The sequence below is a fragment of the Elgaria multicarinata genome, chromosome 4 (genome assembly GCF_023053635.1).
Source record: "Elgaria multicarinata webbii isolate HBS135686 ecotype San Diego chromosome 4, rElgMul1.1.pri, whole genome shotgun sequence".
Taxonomy (NCBI): Eukaryota; Metazoa; Chordata; class Lepidosauria; order Squamata; family Anguidae; genus Elgaria; species Elgaria multicarinata.
Genome location: NC_086174.1, coordinates 39,944,844 through 39,958,113, shown reverse-complemented (window position 1 = coordinate 39,958,113; position 13,270 = coordinate 39,944,844). Strand labels below are relative to the sequence as shown.

The 13,270-nt window shown below is 37.2% G+C and overlaps 1 protein-coding gene and 1 long non-coding RNA gene across 8 annotated transcripts in view; one reads left to right on the top strand and one right to left on the bottom strand.

Moving 5' to 3' along the window:
- Positions 1-13,270, top strand: part of CDC42BPA (CDC42 binding protein kinase alpha) — a 195,599-nt gene that overhangs the window by 157,828 nt on the left and 24,501 nt on the right. For 5 of the 7 annotated variants that reach the window (XM_063124145.1, XM_063124144.1, XM_063124140.1 and 2 more), the window contains 9 exons: positions 2,009-2,128; positions 3,887-3,967; positions 4,880-4,985; positions 7,292-7,428; positions 8,031-8,170; positions 9,705-9,786; positions 10,528-10,744; positions 11,893-11,955; positions 12,673-13,266. In XM_063124145.1, the coding sequence (XP_062980215.1) occupies positions 2,009-2,128; positions 3,887-3,967; positions 4,880-4,985; positions 7,292-7,428; positions 8,031-8,170; positions 9,705-9,786; positions 10,528-10,744; positions 11,893-11,955; positions 12,673-13,266 (1,540 nt within the window). The remainder of the gene's footprint in view (positions 1-2,008; positions 2,129-3,886; positions 3,968-4,879; positions 4,986-7,291; positions 7,429-8,030; positions 8,171-9,704; positions 9,787-10,527; positions 10,745-11,892; positions 11,956-12,672; positions 13,267-13,270) is intronic. The other 2 variants (XM_063124143.1, XM_063124142.1) reach the window with 1 other exon arrangement.
- On the bottom strand, positions 9,634-12,717 carry LOC134397466 (uncharacterized). Its single transcript, XR_010025367.1, has 2 exons — positions 12,653-12,717; positions 9,634-9,818 (listed from the first exon to the last, which is right to left on the bottom strand). It is a non-coding gene; the product is annotated as an uncharacterized LOC134397466 (long non-coding RNA).

Here is a 13,270-nt window from a genome sequence, read left to right as displayed (position 1 = left end):
ACCCAAAAGAGATAGAAAAGGCTAATACTCCCTAGAAGTGTTCAGTGTGAATGAGCAATGTTTTCAAAAACTATATTAAATAAAGGAAATATAATACCTGATATCCAGTGTGGCATAAAATTACACATTTTTGCTATTAAATCTGAGCGTAGAAAAAAAAATCTGCTAGTGATTGCTGCAGTGCTTGAAACAGCTTGTTTATATGTAGCAAACGTGTATTGATGATCATATTGTGTTTTATTATGTATATGTCCACTAAACCATGCAGCTCTCTCACACTTGTAAAACGAACTGAGCAGGATTTTGTGCCTCAGTTGCTGTTTTGACAAATATAAGCACCTGTTAAAAAAAGAAAAAGTAGAAACCAGACATTAGCTGGGTTCAGACAACACAGTAACCCACACTCAAGGGTTGAGTATGGGTTGTCATTGAACCATGGGTTGTTGTTGAAGTGTGGGTTATCATGTTGTCTGATCCTAGCCATGCTAAAAAACCATGGTTTGTTAACCACAAACAACCTATGAAGAGAACCAAAGGTTTATTGTTGGTTTGTGAATTGTGGGTTGTTCATGGTTAACAAACCATGTTTCGTTATTGCAGCTGAGTTCAGACAACATGATAAGCTAAGGTTCAATAACAACCCACAGTTCAACGACACAATTATCATGTTGTGTGAACCCAGTCATTATCTTATACCTGTTCTCTACTAATGGTTTGTTTAAAAGGCAAATGTATATACATGTTCAAGAAAATTAGTTTGGATATGTCCTTTCCGCGGTGTTACATTTTTTGTACTCCGTGATAACAAATCATTCTCCAGCAGTTTGTTAAAGTTATTAATAAATTGCATTACAGATAATTTTTATTAAGGAAGTATAGTTTACCAAAATGGCATTTTTTAAAGGAGCAACTAGACTTTTTTTGTTAGGAAGTGTAATTTTTGGACTGACGTTCCCTGTGCCATGTCGTTGTTCTTGTGGGGGAGAGCTTGTTATAAAACTACAGTTTCAACTAAGAGAAGTCAGTAGATTTTCAGTATGAACCTTCTTCCTTCAAAGATATTTTAAATTAAGCAAAACCATTTCTAGTGTAGCGCTGTAAGAAAATATGTAGAGCTCCTCTATGTCCCTTTGTGTGTTGAATGCAGTCTTTATCATTAATATTGATAGGACATTTTTGTTCACAAATGTAAATATTGCATTACAGCTAAACCATCAAACAATTCCGATATTAATGATGACAGAAACATTTGAAATTAGAAAATGTAGACCAAGGTGCTACTCTCAAATAGAAACTTTTCTATTATTTTGCTTCAGAAATGTATCCTTTATTGGGGCAAATTTAGTTTCTGTTCTCTTTCTTATTGTTGAACAACTACAGACTTACAGATCTGCTAAAATAGAATGAATTTTTAAAAAACATACTTGATTAATTGGTTTAAGTATGTGTCATCCTGGCAATTGCTTTTTAATAATCATCTTCCAAATGTATTCTTATTCTTAGTCCTTTGGTATCATTCTTTCACTGTTAAGATTAAAATTAATATTTTGGAAAAGTTACTTTGCTATCCATTAAAATTTATAAATGGCAAATCAAAAGCCGATGGAAGTATCAAAAATAGTTAGTTTTTTATAATGACTGCGTAAGAGAGCCTCATTGGCCTGCAAGCACAAACATAGGCTTGATTTTAATTGCTCTATCCTGCCAACAAATAAATGCTCAAATAAAATGGTGGACTTTACTGATCCCTGCCATTTCAGAGGAACTGGTTATATGCTGCCATTGCAGACAGGTAACCTGGTTCAAATGTTTACTATTTTAATATCAAATTATTATTTATTCATTTAAAAATAAACTTAAATATCACTCCCCTATTATTTCTATGTTTTTTAAAAAATTGGTGCATTATCGTAAGTGGCTACTTAATCTTCTCCTCCTCCCCCTTTTTTTTTCCTTTTTCTTTTTTTCTTTTATTTTACTTGTTTCTTTCCCTTGGTTGTTTCTCTAGATTGATTCTGTTGAAAATTTTACCTTATCTAATACGCCTTCGCGGGATGAAGATATCAAGTGTCACCTTCATTCAAGATCTAGGTCCCCTTCCACAGCTAGTGACATTGAACCAATTGAGGTACTCTCTCTCTCTCAGAACATTTGCTTAAGAATTGTCTGTCCCATGCCACAGCATCAAATAGTTTCATAATGAATTGCATTGCAACCTTGTGCTTACTTACATTGGAGTAAGCTCCTTTAAATTCAGTAGGACTTACTTCTGAATAAATGGAATTGCACTGTTAGTTTGTTTAAGGTGACCTACTGTTCTTGAACTGAATGAGTCTGTATGAAAGGACCAGTACACTCATATAGAAGTTAAATACACCTAAATGTGAAATGAGCGTGCAGTGGACACTTGTTTAGGTACAATCATCAGGAAGCTGGCGTTGTATCTGACTCCCTGTTGAATGTACATTTACTGGCAAATCTTGGTTTGCTGCCATGTCAGTTTCTGAAATTGCCTAAGTACAAAGTTAATAGGTGGAAAATGGTACAGGCTGGGCCTGGTAAGATGGATTGCTGTTGCTGCATCTTCCTTTCAAGTATTTCTCAGTTGCATCTAGGATGGAACATTGCTTCATTTACTTTTCCTCTATTGGCTGCTAAGTCTTTTTATTCTGCGTTGCTGAGCTTTGCTAAGTAATCTTCATAACATTTCCTGTGGGTGTTCCTTTTGGGTTCCATCCTACACTTAGGCTACCCAAAGGGGCTTTTAGACTTAAGCAACCTTCCATGCTGTATGACAAACTGTTTTTGAAACTGATGGTAGTTTCAAATATAGTTTGCATTATTGTATGGTTGGGTGGAGCATGTATCTGCTGTTTGGAGAAAATAACTCATTTTACTGGGTTCCCAAATCCCCTTGCATAAGCCAAAGTAGTTCTTTGCTAGCCTTATATTCTTGTGGAATGTTCCCTTTATTTTGATTGCAGTAGTTAGTTTTTCAAAACATTACTTGGGCTTTCATGGTTAATAGAAAGTTTTATGCAATGGGCTTTTCATGGCTATCCTGGCTTTACAGTTAATATGTCACATACTACTACAAATTCATTCTTTCTTATATCTTTTGACTTTGAAATGCCAAATGCTTAAGTAGATTGCTGTCATGTAACTGGCCTTCATGTTTTATAGCTACCTGTACTTCTGTCACCTGTAAATTCAATATTGATGCAAAGATGTTCACATAATCAACCACACTCCAGTATAGTTGGGAAAATTTGGGTCCAAGATTCATGTCACAGCATTTCCTTCAAACAAGCCATATGCATCACAGATGGCAGGTTCTGATGAATGAAACATTTTTACTGGTGTACCTCCAAAGGAATAATCTCCAAAGTCACTTCTTGGATGCAGAATGGCACATCTATCCCAAATTATAAGAAGCTAGAGTACTTCCTCTGCTGGAACTCCTAAATAATAACATTCATTATTGATGGACAGACGTCAGAGAGTAAAATATTTATGCGTTTCTGTTGTCATTGTAAAGTATCATTTTATGTTTGTGAATTTTCTTTACTTAAATAGGAATTGCTCCTTTCTGTCACTGAGCATTTGGGGTTGAACCAGTGGAACATATACTTAAGTAAAGCACATTTGTTTGTTAATTAAGTGAGCTATGTTAATGGTTGTAAAGGAGAATTTAAAGGTGCTTCACTTTTTTTTTTAAGATAGCAAGTTGCTGAGCATGTTATCCAGAGTAAATGCTTTTTTCGTTTATTTGCCTCCTTTAGTTTTTGTGCCCTTTTTTGCAGCAATTTGTTTCTGTCATTGATCTTTTAGTGATGTGCTTTTCATACTGTACCTTAAGTAATCTATATAATCTATCTGTGTTCAGGTTTCAGATCATCCTCTGCGTCCCGTTCACACACCAACCATGAGGTCACCGTATATTGGTTCAGGACTTTCTGTGCCAAAGGTACCAAGTCAAATGTTCTGGCTAGAATTTCACTAAAATCACAGCAAACCTCTTACCTAAAAATGTGAAATGCACTTTCTTGGGCATCGGGACGCTGAGGCAATGTCTCTGTAGGCCAAGATAGACATGACAGCAGCAATTCTATGTGTTTTGGTTCACAGGTGACCTTTGGTTTGGTCTAGCAAGCATATTTCTTTGTTTTTAAGGCAGCCTCTTTCTGTTTTAAAAAGAATCAGTGGTTCCTGGGCAGAGCTGGAAAAAAATCTTGTAACAGAAAGAGATAAAGCAGTTACTGGTTATATTTATAAATCATATTATTCATAACACAGATGTAGGAATTTCTCTCAAACGTAACATCTGCAGTGGAAGAAAAACTACATTTATTCATCACCAAATAGTCTTGGAAGCTAAGTGAAACAAACATAATAATTTGGTTTCTATGCATTCCTACCTTAAATATTCTGTCATTGAGACTGTAGAACTGCCTATCTCATCAATGAAAAATAAAGCAATAATTCACTCCTCTATGTAAAGCCTCAGTATTTTTATACTCAGGCAACTTACTCACCTGTGCCATATCTTTACATTCACCTGCCTATTATTTAGCTACTTTTATAGAATGCACAGGAGTTTAAAAGTCCTATATACTTTGATATTTCAAGGTGACAACTGACATAGTTGCTGGGACATGGGTCAGCTTTCTTCAGAGTGCTGATGCTGTTCTCTGAACAGTAATCAATAATGACTGAGCTATTTTAAGACATAGGAACAACCTGGAATTAATATTACTAAAAAAAAAAAAGTCCTAATTTTACTGGCACAGCAAAACCAGGCTTTTTATCTATAACATACAACTTTTTTCTCCCCTATAAGGTACCTGGTACCTAACCTCTATTTCTATTTGTTTCACAGCCTAAGGCTCATCAGTTTGTAGTGAAATCTTTTAATACCCCTACCAAATGCAATCAGTGCACATCTTTGATGGTTGGCTTAATAAGACAGGGCTGTACCTGTGAAGGTAAGACTGACAAATATAAGAGCACTTTTATTGTTACAGAAGATTATAAAAACATTTTTATATTACACATAAATGGTAATTGAATCTTCCCATGCTCATTTATAAGTGTGTTTCATACTTGTGACAAGGAAAGCTAAGCATTTTAAGGATGTATATGAAAAATTCCAGAGCTAATTTCCTTAGTTTAGTATCATGGGATATTGTGGAGAAAATGTATAATATTGTAGATAGCAGAGGATGATGGTGTAGTAGCTTTACTCTAAACGTGAGGCAGAAAAATAATGAGAGAGTTGAAATTCTTCATATAGTTTTGTTTTCACGTATTAGCCGCGTTTTGACGTAACACATAAGAAGTAAGCCTTAGGTTGTTTTAACCATGGGTTATTAAACAAGTTAGGATCTAATTTGCAATCAGTAAAAGAAACCATGGTTTGATGCACCTGATATTGGTTTGTTTTCCCTTCCCTCATCCTGAACACCATTGTGGCAGTTGAGGACTGGGATGCCGCATTGCATCACCAGTTTTCTTATTATAGGTTCACTGCAGAAACAGTGCAAGGAATATGACCACTGTCCTCCTTGGTCATGCCCAATGGATGCTTGCTGCCATTATGTCTTTATTATTTCTTTTCCCATCCCTCCCAACCTTCCTGAACAAAAGAAACTGTCATTGCAAGACTTTTGCCTGCAAACCTGATTGACTTTTAATGACATTTGCTAGCAGGCCAAAAAGGAGACTGGTCAGTGGCAAAGGAATTTGTGAAACCTTTCTGTTGGAAACTGAACCATCCAGCACCAGCTCCAAGGGAAATCCTCCACCCTGTCTTTAGCAATCACTGCCTTCCAGCCTCTACCATTTGCCATTTATCCCTATCAAATCACCAAGAAAACACGGATGACTCTTACCCCATCTCTGTTTCCAGAGAGAACCTCTAAACTGTCAATTGACACTCAGCTCCCAGACTGTTAAGAGTCATACAGAAATTGCACAGTTCTGTCAGTCAAGGCTACAGAGCTTTAGTGGACATGTCCTTTCATGGGAGCAGCATGGCTCTAAGGCTGAACTGCTGCTCCACTAGAAAAAAATGGGCTGAGGGGAGAAGTCACATAGATTACCTATTTTATCAACAGAAACACAACTGGTTTTGATGATCGGTTATTAGGGAATAATTAGCTCAGTCCTAGCATAGTAGTTGTATGTGCTGATAACGGTGATACATAAGGTATAATAACCAGCATCCTGTCACTTCAGCATATAGTTAATTTTTTTGCAAACAAAGAGCAGACCAAATAAGTTAAACAGAACTATTTTCTTATTTTTGCTTAGCCTTAGAATTTATCCTGACTATAGTTTCTAATCCGCAGTTTACAAAACTCTAGATTGTTTTTTGTTTGGATCCTGTTTCTGCTTCTAAAGAATGCATCCTGACATAGTTACTCTTACTCATCTTTAAACCTCTCCAAAATTTATCATTTTAGTTTATGTGCAGTTGTAAGTTTAGGATTATTATTATTATTATTATTATTTATTTATATAGCACCATCAATGTACATGGTGCTGTACAGATAACACAGTACATAGCAAGACCCTGCCGCATAGGCTTACAATCTAATAAGTTGTAGTTAACAATAAAGAGGGAAGGAGAATGCAAACAGGCACAGGGAAGTGTAAACAGGCACCGGGTAGGGTAAAGCTAATAGTATAGAGTCAGAACAAACTCAATATTTGAAGGCTATAGGGAAAAGAAAAGTTTTTAGCTGAGTTTTAAAAGCAGTGATTGAGTTTGTAGTTCTCAAGTGTTCTGGAAGAGCGTTCCAGGCGTAAGGGGCAGCAGAAGAAAAAGGACGAAGCCGAGTAAGGGAAGTGGAGGTCCTTGGGCAGGCGAGAAGCATGGCATCAGAGGAGCGGAGAGCCCGGGCGGGGCGATAGTGTGAGATGAGAGAGGAGAGATAGGGAGGAGCTAGACCGTGAAGAGCCTTGAAGGTCAGCAGGAGAAGTTTATATTGGATTCTGGAGTGAATTGGAAGCCAATGAAGAGATTTCAGAAGTGGGGTGACATCCACCAGGTGAACATGCTTTGAAGTGGACAACTTCACCAGGTCTCCTCTTCAGAGATTAAGAGTTCACTGTGAGATACATTTGTGACATAACATATTAAGCAGTCCTTAATATATCAAGTTTCATGAACATATATTGAGACAAGGGAGATGTTTGTTTATGACTTTCATGTGTTATTAGATTAACTCTTTCATAATCAACAATGAGAGCTGTACATCTGGTTTGTTAATTTTGTTTTTCCTCCCAGTGTGTGGATTTTCATGCCATGTGACCTGTGCAGACAAGGCACCAGCAGTGTGTCCAATCCCACCTGAACAGACAAAGGGTCCTCTAGGGATTGACCCACAGAAAGGAATAGGAACTGCTTATGAAGGGCATGTCCGAGTAAGTATCAGGAAAATTACTTGGGACAGTTCATCGCCTTTTTCTATATAATATTTTTTTCTGAGTGTGAATCAGAAGTAAAAGGGGGGAACCTTATCCTAAAGTTCATTTTGCCCCCTTTTTACTGCATATTATTATTTCAGCATACATGTAATGCACTCTATAAGCCTATAGTGGAAGGAAGTCATGTCACCTAAATCAATGGGCTCAATCCACCTTTCATCTACCTTTCGTTGATGGAAGGGCTCTCTTCACAGAAGGTGCTTCTGCCCAATTTTCAAGGATTCCCTTCTCCCTCATCCCACACCACAGATCATGTAATTTAGCAGAGTATCCTTGCCCTCTGTGTAGCATTTTCAGGGGCCTGGAGGGGCTGCAGTGGGGAAAATGGGATGGGGGCATCTGTTTCCACCAGCACAGTTGCGCACTCCTACATCTGGATCCACCCCAGTTTGTTTGTCCAGTATGTATGTGCTTTTGAATAATGCATTGGTTATGTCATGAGAGTAACCAATGCTTTTCCAAGAACAAATTAACGGCATGAATTAAACTCTTTCCATTTATCTTTTTCTAAAATATAATTACAATTAATTTTGTTACAGGTCCCTAAACCAGCTGGAGTGAAGAAAGGCTGGCAGAGAGCTCTGGCTGTTGTCTGTGACTTCAAGCTCTTCCTTTATGATATAGCAGAAGGAAAGGCATCCCAGCCCAGTGTGGTAGTGAGTCAGGTTCTTGATATGAGGTAAGAACCATCATGTGGTGTTTTTTGTTTTAGAACCAAAGACAGCAAGTGCATCCCTTTTGAATTCTTCATTGTGTGAATTGTATCTATCAAACTTTAAATGTCTGCGAAATAAAGGTCTCTGGTAGTTGTTTTCTTATAATTTAGATCATTTGTTAACCTGTAATTAGAAGAGCATCAGCACTAACAGATCATAGTCATAGTCACTATATGCAAAATAAAGGATTATTTGAGTTTGACAATGTAGTTAATAGCGTTCAGCAATGGTAACTTATATTTAAAAATAATAGAAATTACTGCTTTGTATTAAGATTCAGAATTCCCTCTGAGTTTTGTTGATTTTCTCTGAGGCTAATTTGCAGTGAGCCAGTTAGAACGATCTTCCTACATACAGTGGGGAAAGTGAGAACCCAATCTCTTATGTTGAGGCACTTTCATGAATCGGCGTAATGTTTGCAGGGGGCCTGTGCATGTAAAATCCAGTGTAAACCTATATTTATTGATTGATATCTCACATACAGCACTGTGAACTGGGGCTTATTCATGTTGGATTTTATCCAATAGAAACTTTACACCCATATGTAGATATTTGGCAATCCTGGATGGCACAGGTGTGCTCTCTCACACATCCTGTGTATAGGGAGAAAGTCAGGGAAGGGCCATTCAAAATAATTCAGTCATAATGGCCTTGAAAAAATTGATTTTGTTATCATTGTCATTATTACTTGGCAGGAAATCCTGCAGATCCAATTTAACGAGCTTCCAAGAAAGCATATAAGGATGGCAGGCTCTGTTCATTAATACTTCCCTCTGCAACTGAGTTGGGCAACTTTGTGTGGTGCAGGGGCTAAAGCCACATTTTCACTTTAAAACAAGGCACACAAATAGAATGTACTTTGTTTTCATGTAAAATTGCGCTTCTGGAAGTCCCAGGGGAGTGCGGTTTTGCATTTGGTGTCATGGCAGCAACAAAGTGGGGACAGTGTGGGCCACAAAAAATGGATGGGAGAGCCTCATGCAGTGTGTGGGTTGTGCGTTGCCCATCCCTAGTCTATAAGGACCCACATATCTTCAAGGTCGTTGGCATTCTGACAAATTGGATGGCTCTCCATATCATCCTGGATGCAGCTGTTAATATGGCAGCATTTAATAAATTAAAACTTGCATTATAATTTGTAAGGAGTCAAATTTGTCTAGCTAGAATGAGTTTTGTATTGCAGAGATTTGGTGGAGTTGTTACTTGATTTGGTGGGAAATTGTCTGACTTTAGCACTTGCATTTTAACCATTTAGTTAAACAAAAATGATTTGGTAGATTTTTTTGCGTTGAACTTTTGTATGAAGAAGTAATTACATACACATATATCAAACCTGTCTGTTCCTGCTGAACCAAAAATCAAAACATTTGATAAAAAGTGTTTATTACATTTATATAGAATTTCTGTATGATTTGGAACATTTTAGCTCAAAACTTAATAGAAAACAAACACCAAACTTCTACTTGCTAATGAACATTTTTTGTGTCTTTTTAAAAGAGATGAAGAATTCTCAGTGAGTTCTGTCTTGGCTTCTGATGTCATCCATGCAAATCGAAAAGATATTCCCTGTATCTTTAGAGTAAGTAATACGTATTATGATTGATGCATATTCTGTATAAGTAGAAATGAGTAGAACCTAATTTTCGTATTCGCTTCCTTTATTATCAAAAAGGATCACAGTTTGTCAATATAGTTTTGAGTATCCCCTTGTAATTTTATGTATTTTCATCCAAGCCCTGGACACTAGGAGGAAGTATGAAAATGTCACCAAATGTTGATTTGTAATGCTTCAGGAAATGGTGCAGTCTCTGATCTAGCCTACAGGCCCCAAATACACTACTTATAAAATACACATATCGTTTCTTGGTATTCCTCATCTTTACTATAGTTTGTTTTATTAGATTTTATTCTGGCCTTTCCCCAAGGATCTTAGGGTAACATAAATGGCTTTCCCCCAACCATTTTATATTTTCATCCACCTTTAAAGTTAGGTTAAGTGAAGAGATGCTCACTGGCCCAGGATCACCCAGTGAGCTTCATGGCTGGATGAACAGGGGTTTGAACCAGAGTCCCTCCAGCTGCTATTATGCCACACTGGTTTTCACTTGAAATGTATATTTAATGCTGAGTTCCTCCATTTATTATTGACTACAAGCATACTCAACAGTTAAGTAAAGGGTACCTTTTAGCTGTGCATCATAAATTCCAAGGAATCCGTTTTCTGTTTACTTATTCTGAGTATTTATGCCCTGCCTTTTTTTCCTAAGTGTGTATTCTGTCGCATCCCACATAAATGCAAACATGTCTATAACTTTTCCAGGTTACAGCTTCCCAGCTATCAGCATGCAGTAACAAATGTTCAATCCTGATCCTAGCTGACAGTGAGAATGAAAAGAGCAAATGGGTAGGAGTCCTGAATGAATTGCACAGGATTTTAAAGAAGAACAAACTCAAAGATCGATCAGTCTATGCTCCCAAAGAGGCCTATGACAGCACTTTGCCCCTCATTAAAACCACCCAGGCAGCAGCAATCATAGGTATGTATTTTATAACCTACAGTAATACTTGACTCTACCCTAATGTTAACTTGGATTTTAACATGAAAAGAATTGTTCTATTTCAAAGGTAAGAAGTCTCAAATGCATATCGGGATTAAATTTTCTTTGTTTACCTACTAATACCTACTAATAAAATAAATTGTGATACATTTAAATAAAGTAAGATGAATTTTTGTTTCTAATATAACCCATTACTATATCAGATAAGACATTGCACTGGAATAAATAATGTATAGAAAATACCTTTTTAATGTATAGAAAATACCTTTTTCAATCAACTTTGGTTTATTGAGAACACCCAGCCTGCAGGCCTAATCCATCTGATGGAGACTAGGCATCCGGCCACCAGAGGCTTTGGATCCCTCTGGAAACCACTCCCCCTCCTCAAGTCCTCACATCCTGGAGGCTAGATGGGAGAGGAGTCTCTGCCGTTATCTCCAGTCACTGGTCAGAGATAACAGAGGAGATTCCTCTGATTGGGCCATTCGCCCTCCCAAGAAAAGGATCTTTAAAAAGTTGTCATTAGCATTGCAATCATATGCATATTTACTCAGAAGTAAATCTCATTGAGTTTAATATTTACTCCCAGATAAGCGTGTATAGGATTGCAGCCTAAACAGACAAGATTAACATAGTATATTAATAGAAAATTAATGGTTTATCTAGTGAGAAATGGTGAAGATAAACATTGAAGATATTGTTGAGAGTAAAATGTAATTATTTAATAGGGTTCAAAGAAAGGAGGGGAAATAGGAATTCATTTATGAATGAATGGAGTTTGTTTTTAAATTTTGGAGTTTCTAGTTCCATTGGTTCCCAGGTCAGTTGTGGACTTCACCTGTGTTCCAGTTAACACTTACTTATTAAAATCTATTCATTGCAAAATTAGTTCTTTACTTAAATGCTCTGAATAGTTCTAGGAAAAGATTTATGGTGTTTCAGTTAATACAAGAAATTGGAGAAAGTGTTATTTTTCATTCTTAAATTCAAACAAAAAGAGTGAATGGTAAATTTTATTTTCTAATCATTAAACTGTTCTTATTTAATCTGCTTTCTGATCTTTATTTTTTACCTTATCACCTTGTGTGTTCACTTATTTATTTTTTATTTTTTATTAACTATCACAGATCACGAAAGAATAGCTCTGGGAAACGAAGAAGGGTTATTTGTGGTGCATGTGACCAAGGATGGTAAGAGTACATATCTATGTTTGAAATGTGGGTAGTTGAAATAATAAGCTGCACATTTTGTTCTATCAACTCCTTCTAGTTCCATCTTGTATCAGTTTAAGTTTCTAAAGTTATTTTTAATAAATGCCAGCCGTGCTGCATTTCTGTGCTCAAACTGTTCTCGGTTGTCTCCTTCTACCCAAAAAGCATTTCAGTCTGTGCTATGTGGGCAGATTGGAACCCAGACTTCTCTCCTTTACATGGCTAACAGGAATACAATCCTTTTTCTAGAGACTCAAGCTGCCATAGCAGTAACTTTTTCTTGTTTTATAATATGTAAAATTAACATTGCCATGGCTATTTTAACATATTAATATAAAAAGAGCACCTGCTTTTTCCATTGCCTGTAGGTATGGCTATGTTGAAACCTCATCTTATTTACCTATTTGCTGGAGGGGGGCGTGTTCAGTTCAAGCAACCATTTTGTGCAAAATATAGAAATGCTGTAGCTCTTTCTCAAAAGTAGCTTTACCCTAACAGTACAGAGGGGAAGGAGAAGACAGAGCTAGGTAAAGGAATACTGAGAATGGCGAGAGGACAGATTGATGGGTAGCAGAAAGTGCAGAAAATGAGGCTCAGGAGAATCTTTGTGCCTGTACTATGTACTATTCTTCTTTTATATTAGTTGTTTGCACATTAGCAGGGAGGTTGTACTCACCTGAGTTTTTATTTTTGCAGAGATAATTCGTGTTGGCGACAGTAAGAAAGTTCATCAGATTGAACTCATCCCAAATGAACAGCTTATCGCAGTGATCTCAGGACGAAACCGTCATGTGCGGCTATTCCCTATGGCAGCCCTAGATGGACGAGAGACTGATTTTTATAAACTGGCAGAGACAAAAGGTTGCCAGACGATCGTTTCTGGACAAGTGCGCCATGGAGCCCTTACTTGCCTGTGTGTGGCAATGAAAAGACAGGTCCTCTGCTATGAACTAAATCACAGCAAAACACGTCACAAAAAAATTAAAGAGATCCAAGTGGCTGGGAATGTCCAGTGGATGGCAATCTTTAGTGAGCGGCTCTGTGTAGGCTACCAGTCAGGATTCTTAAAATACCCTTTGCATGGAGAAGGAAACCCACATAGTTTGCTTCACCCAGATGATCACACACTCTCATTCATTGCACAGCAGCCAACCGATGCCATCTGTGCAGTTGAAATCTCAAATAAGGAGTACCTGCTGTGTTTTAGCAGCGTGGGGGTTTATGTGGACTGTCAAGGTCGAAGGTCTAGGCAACAGGAACTGATGTGGCCTGCAACACCTTCCTCTTCCTGTAA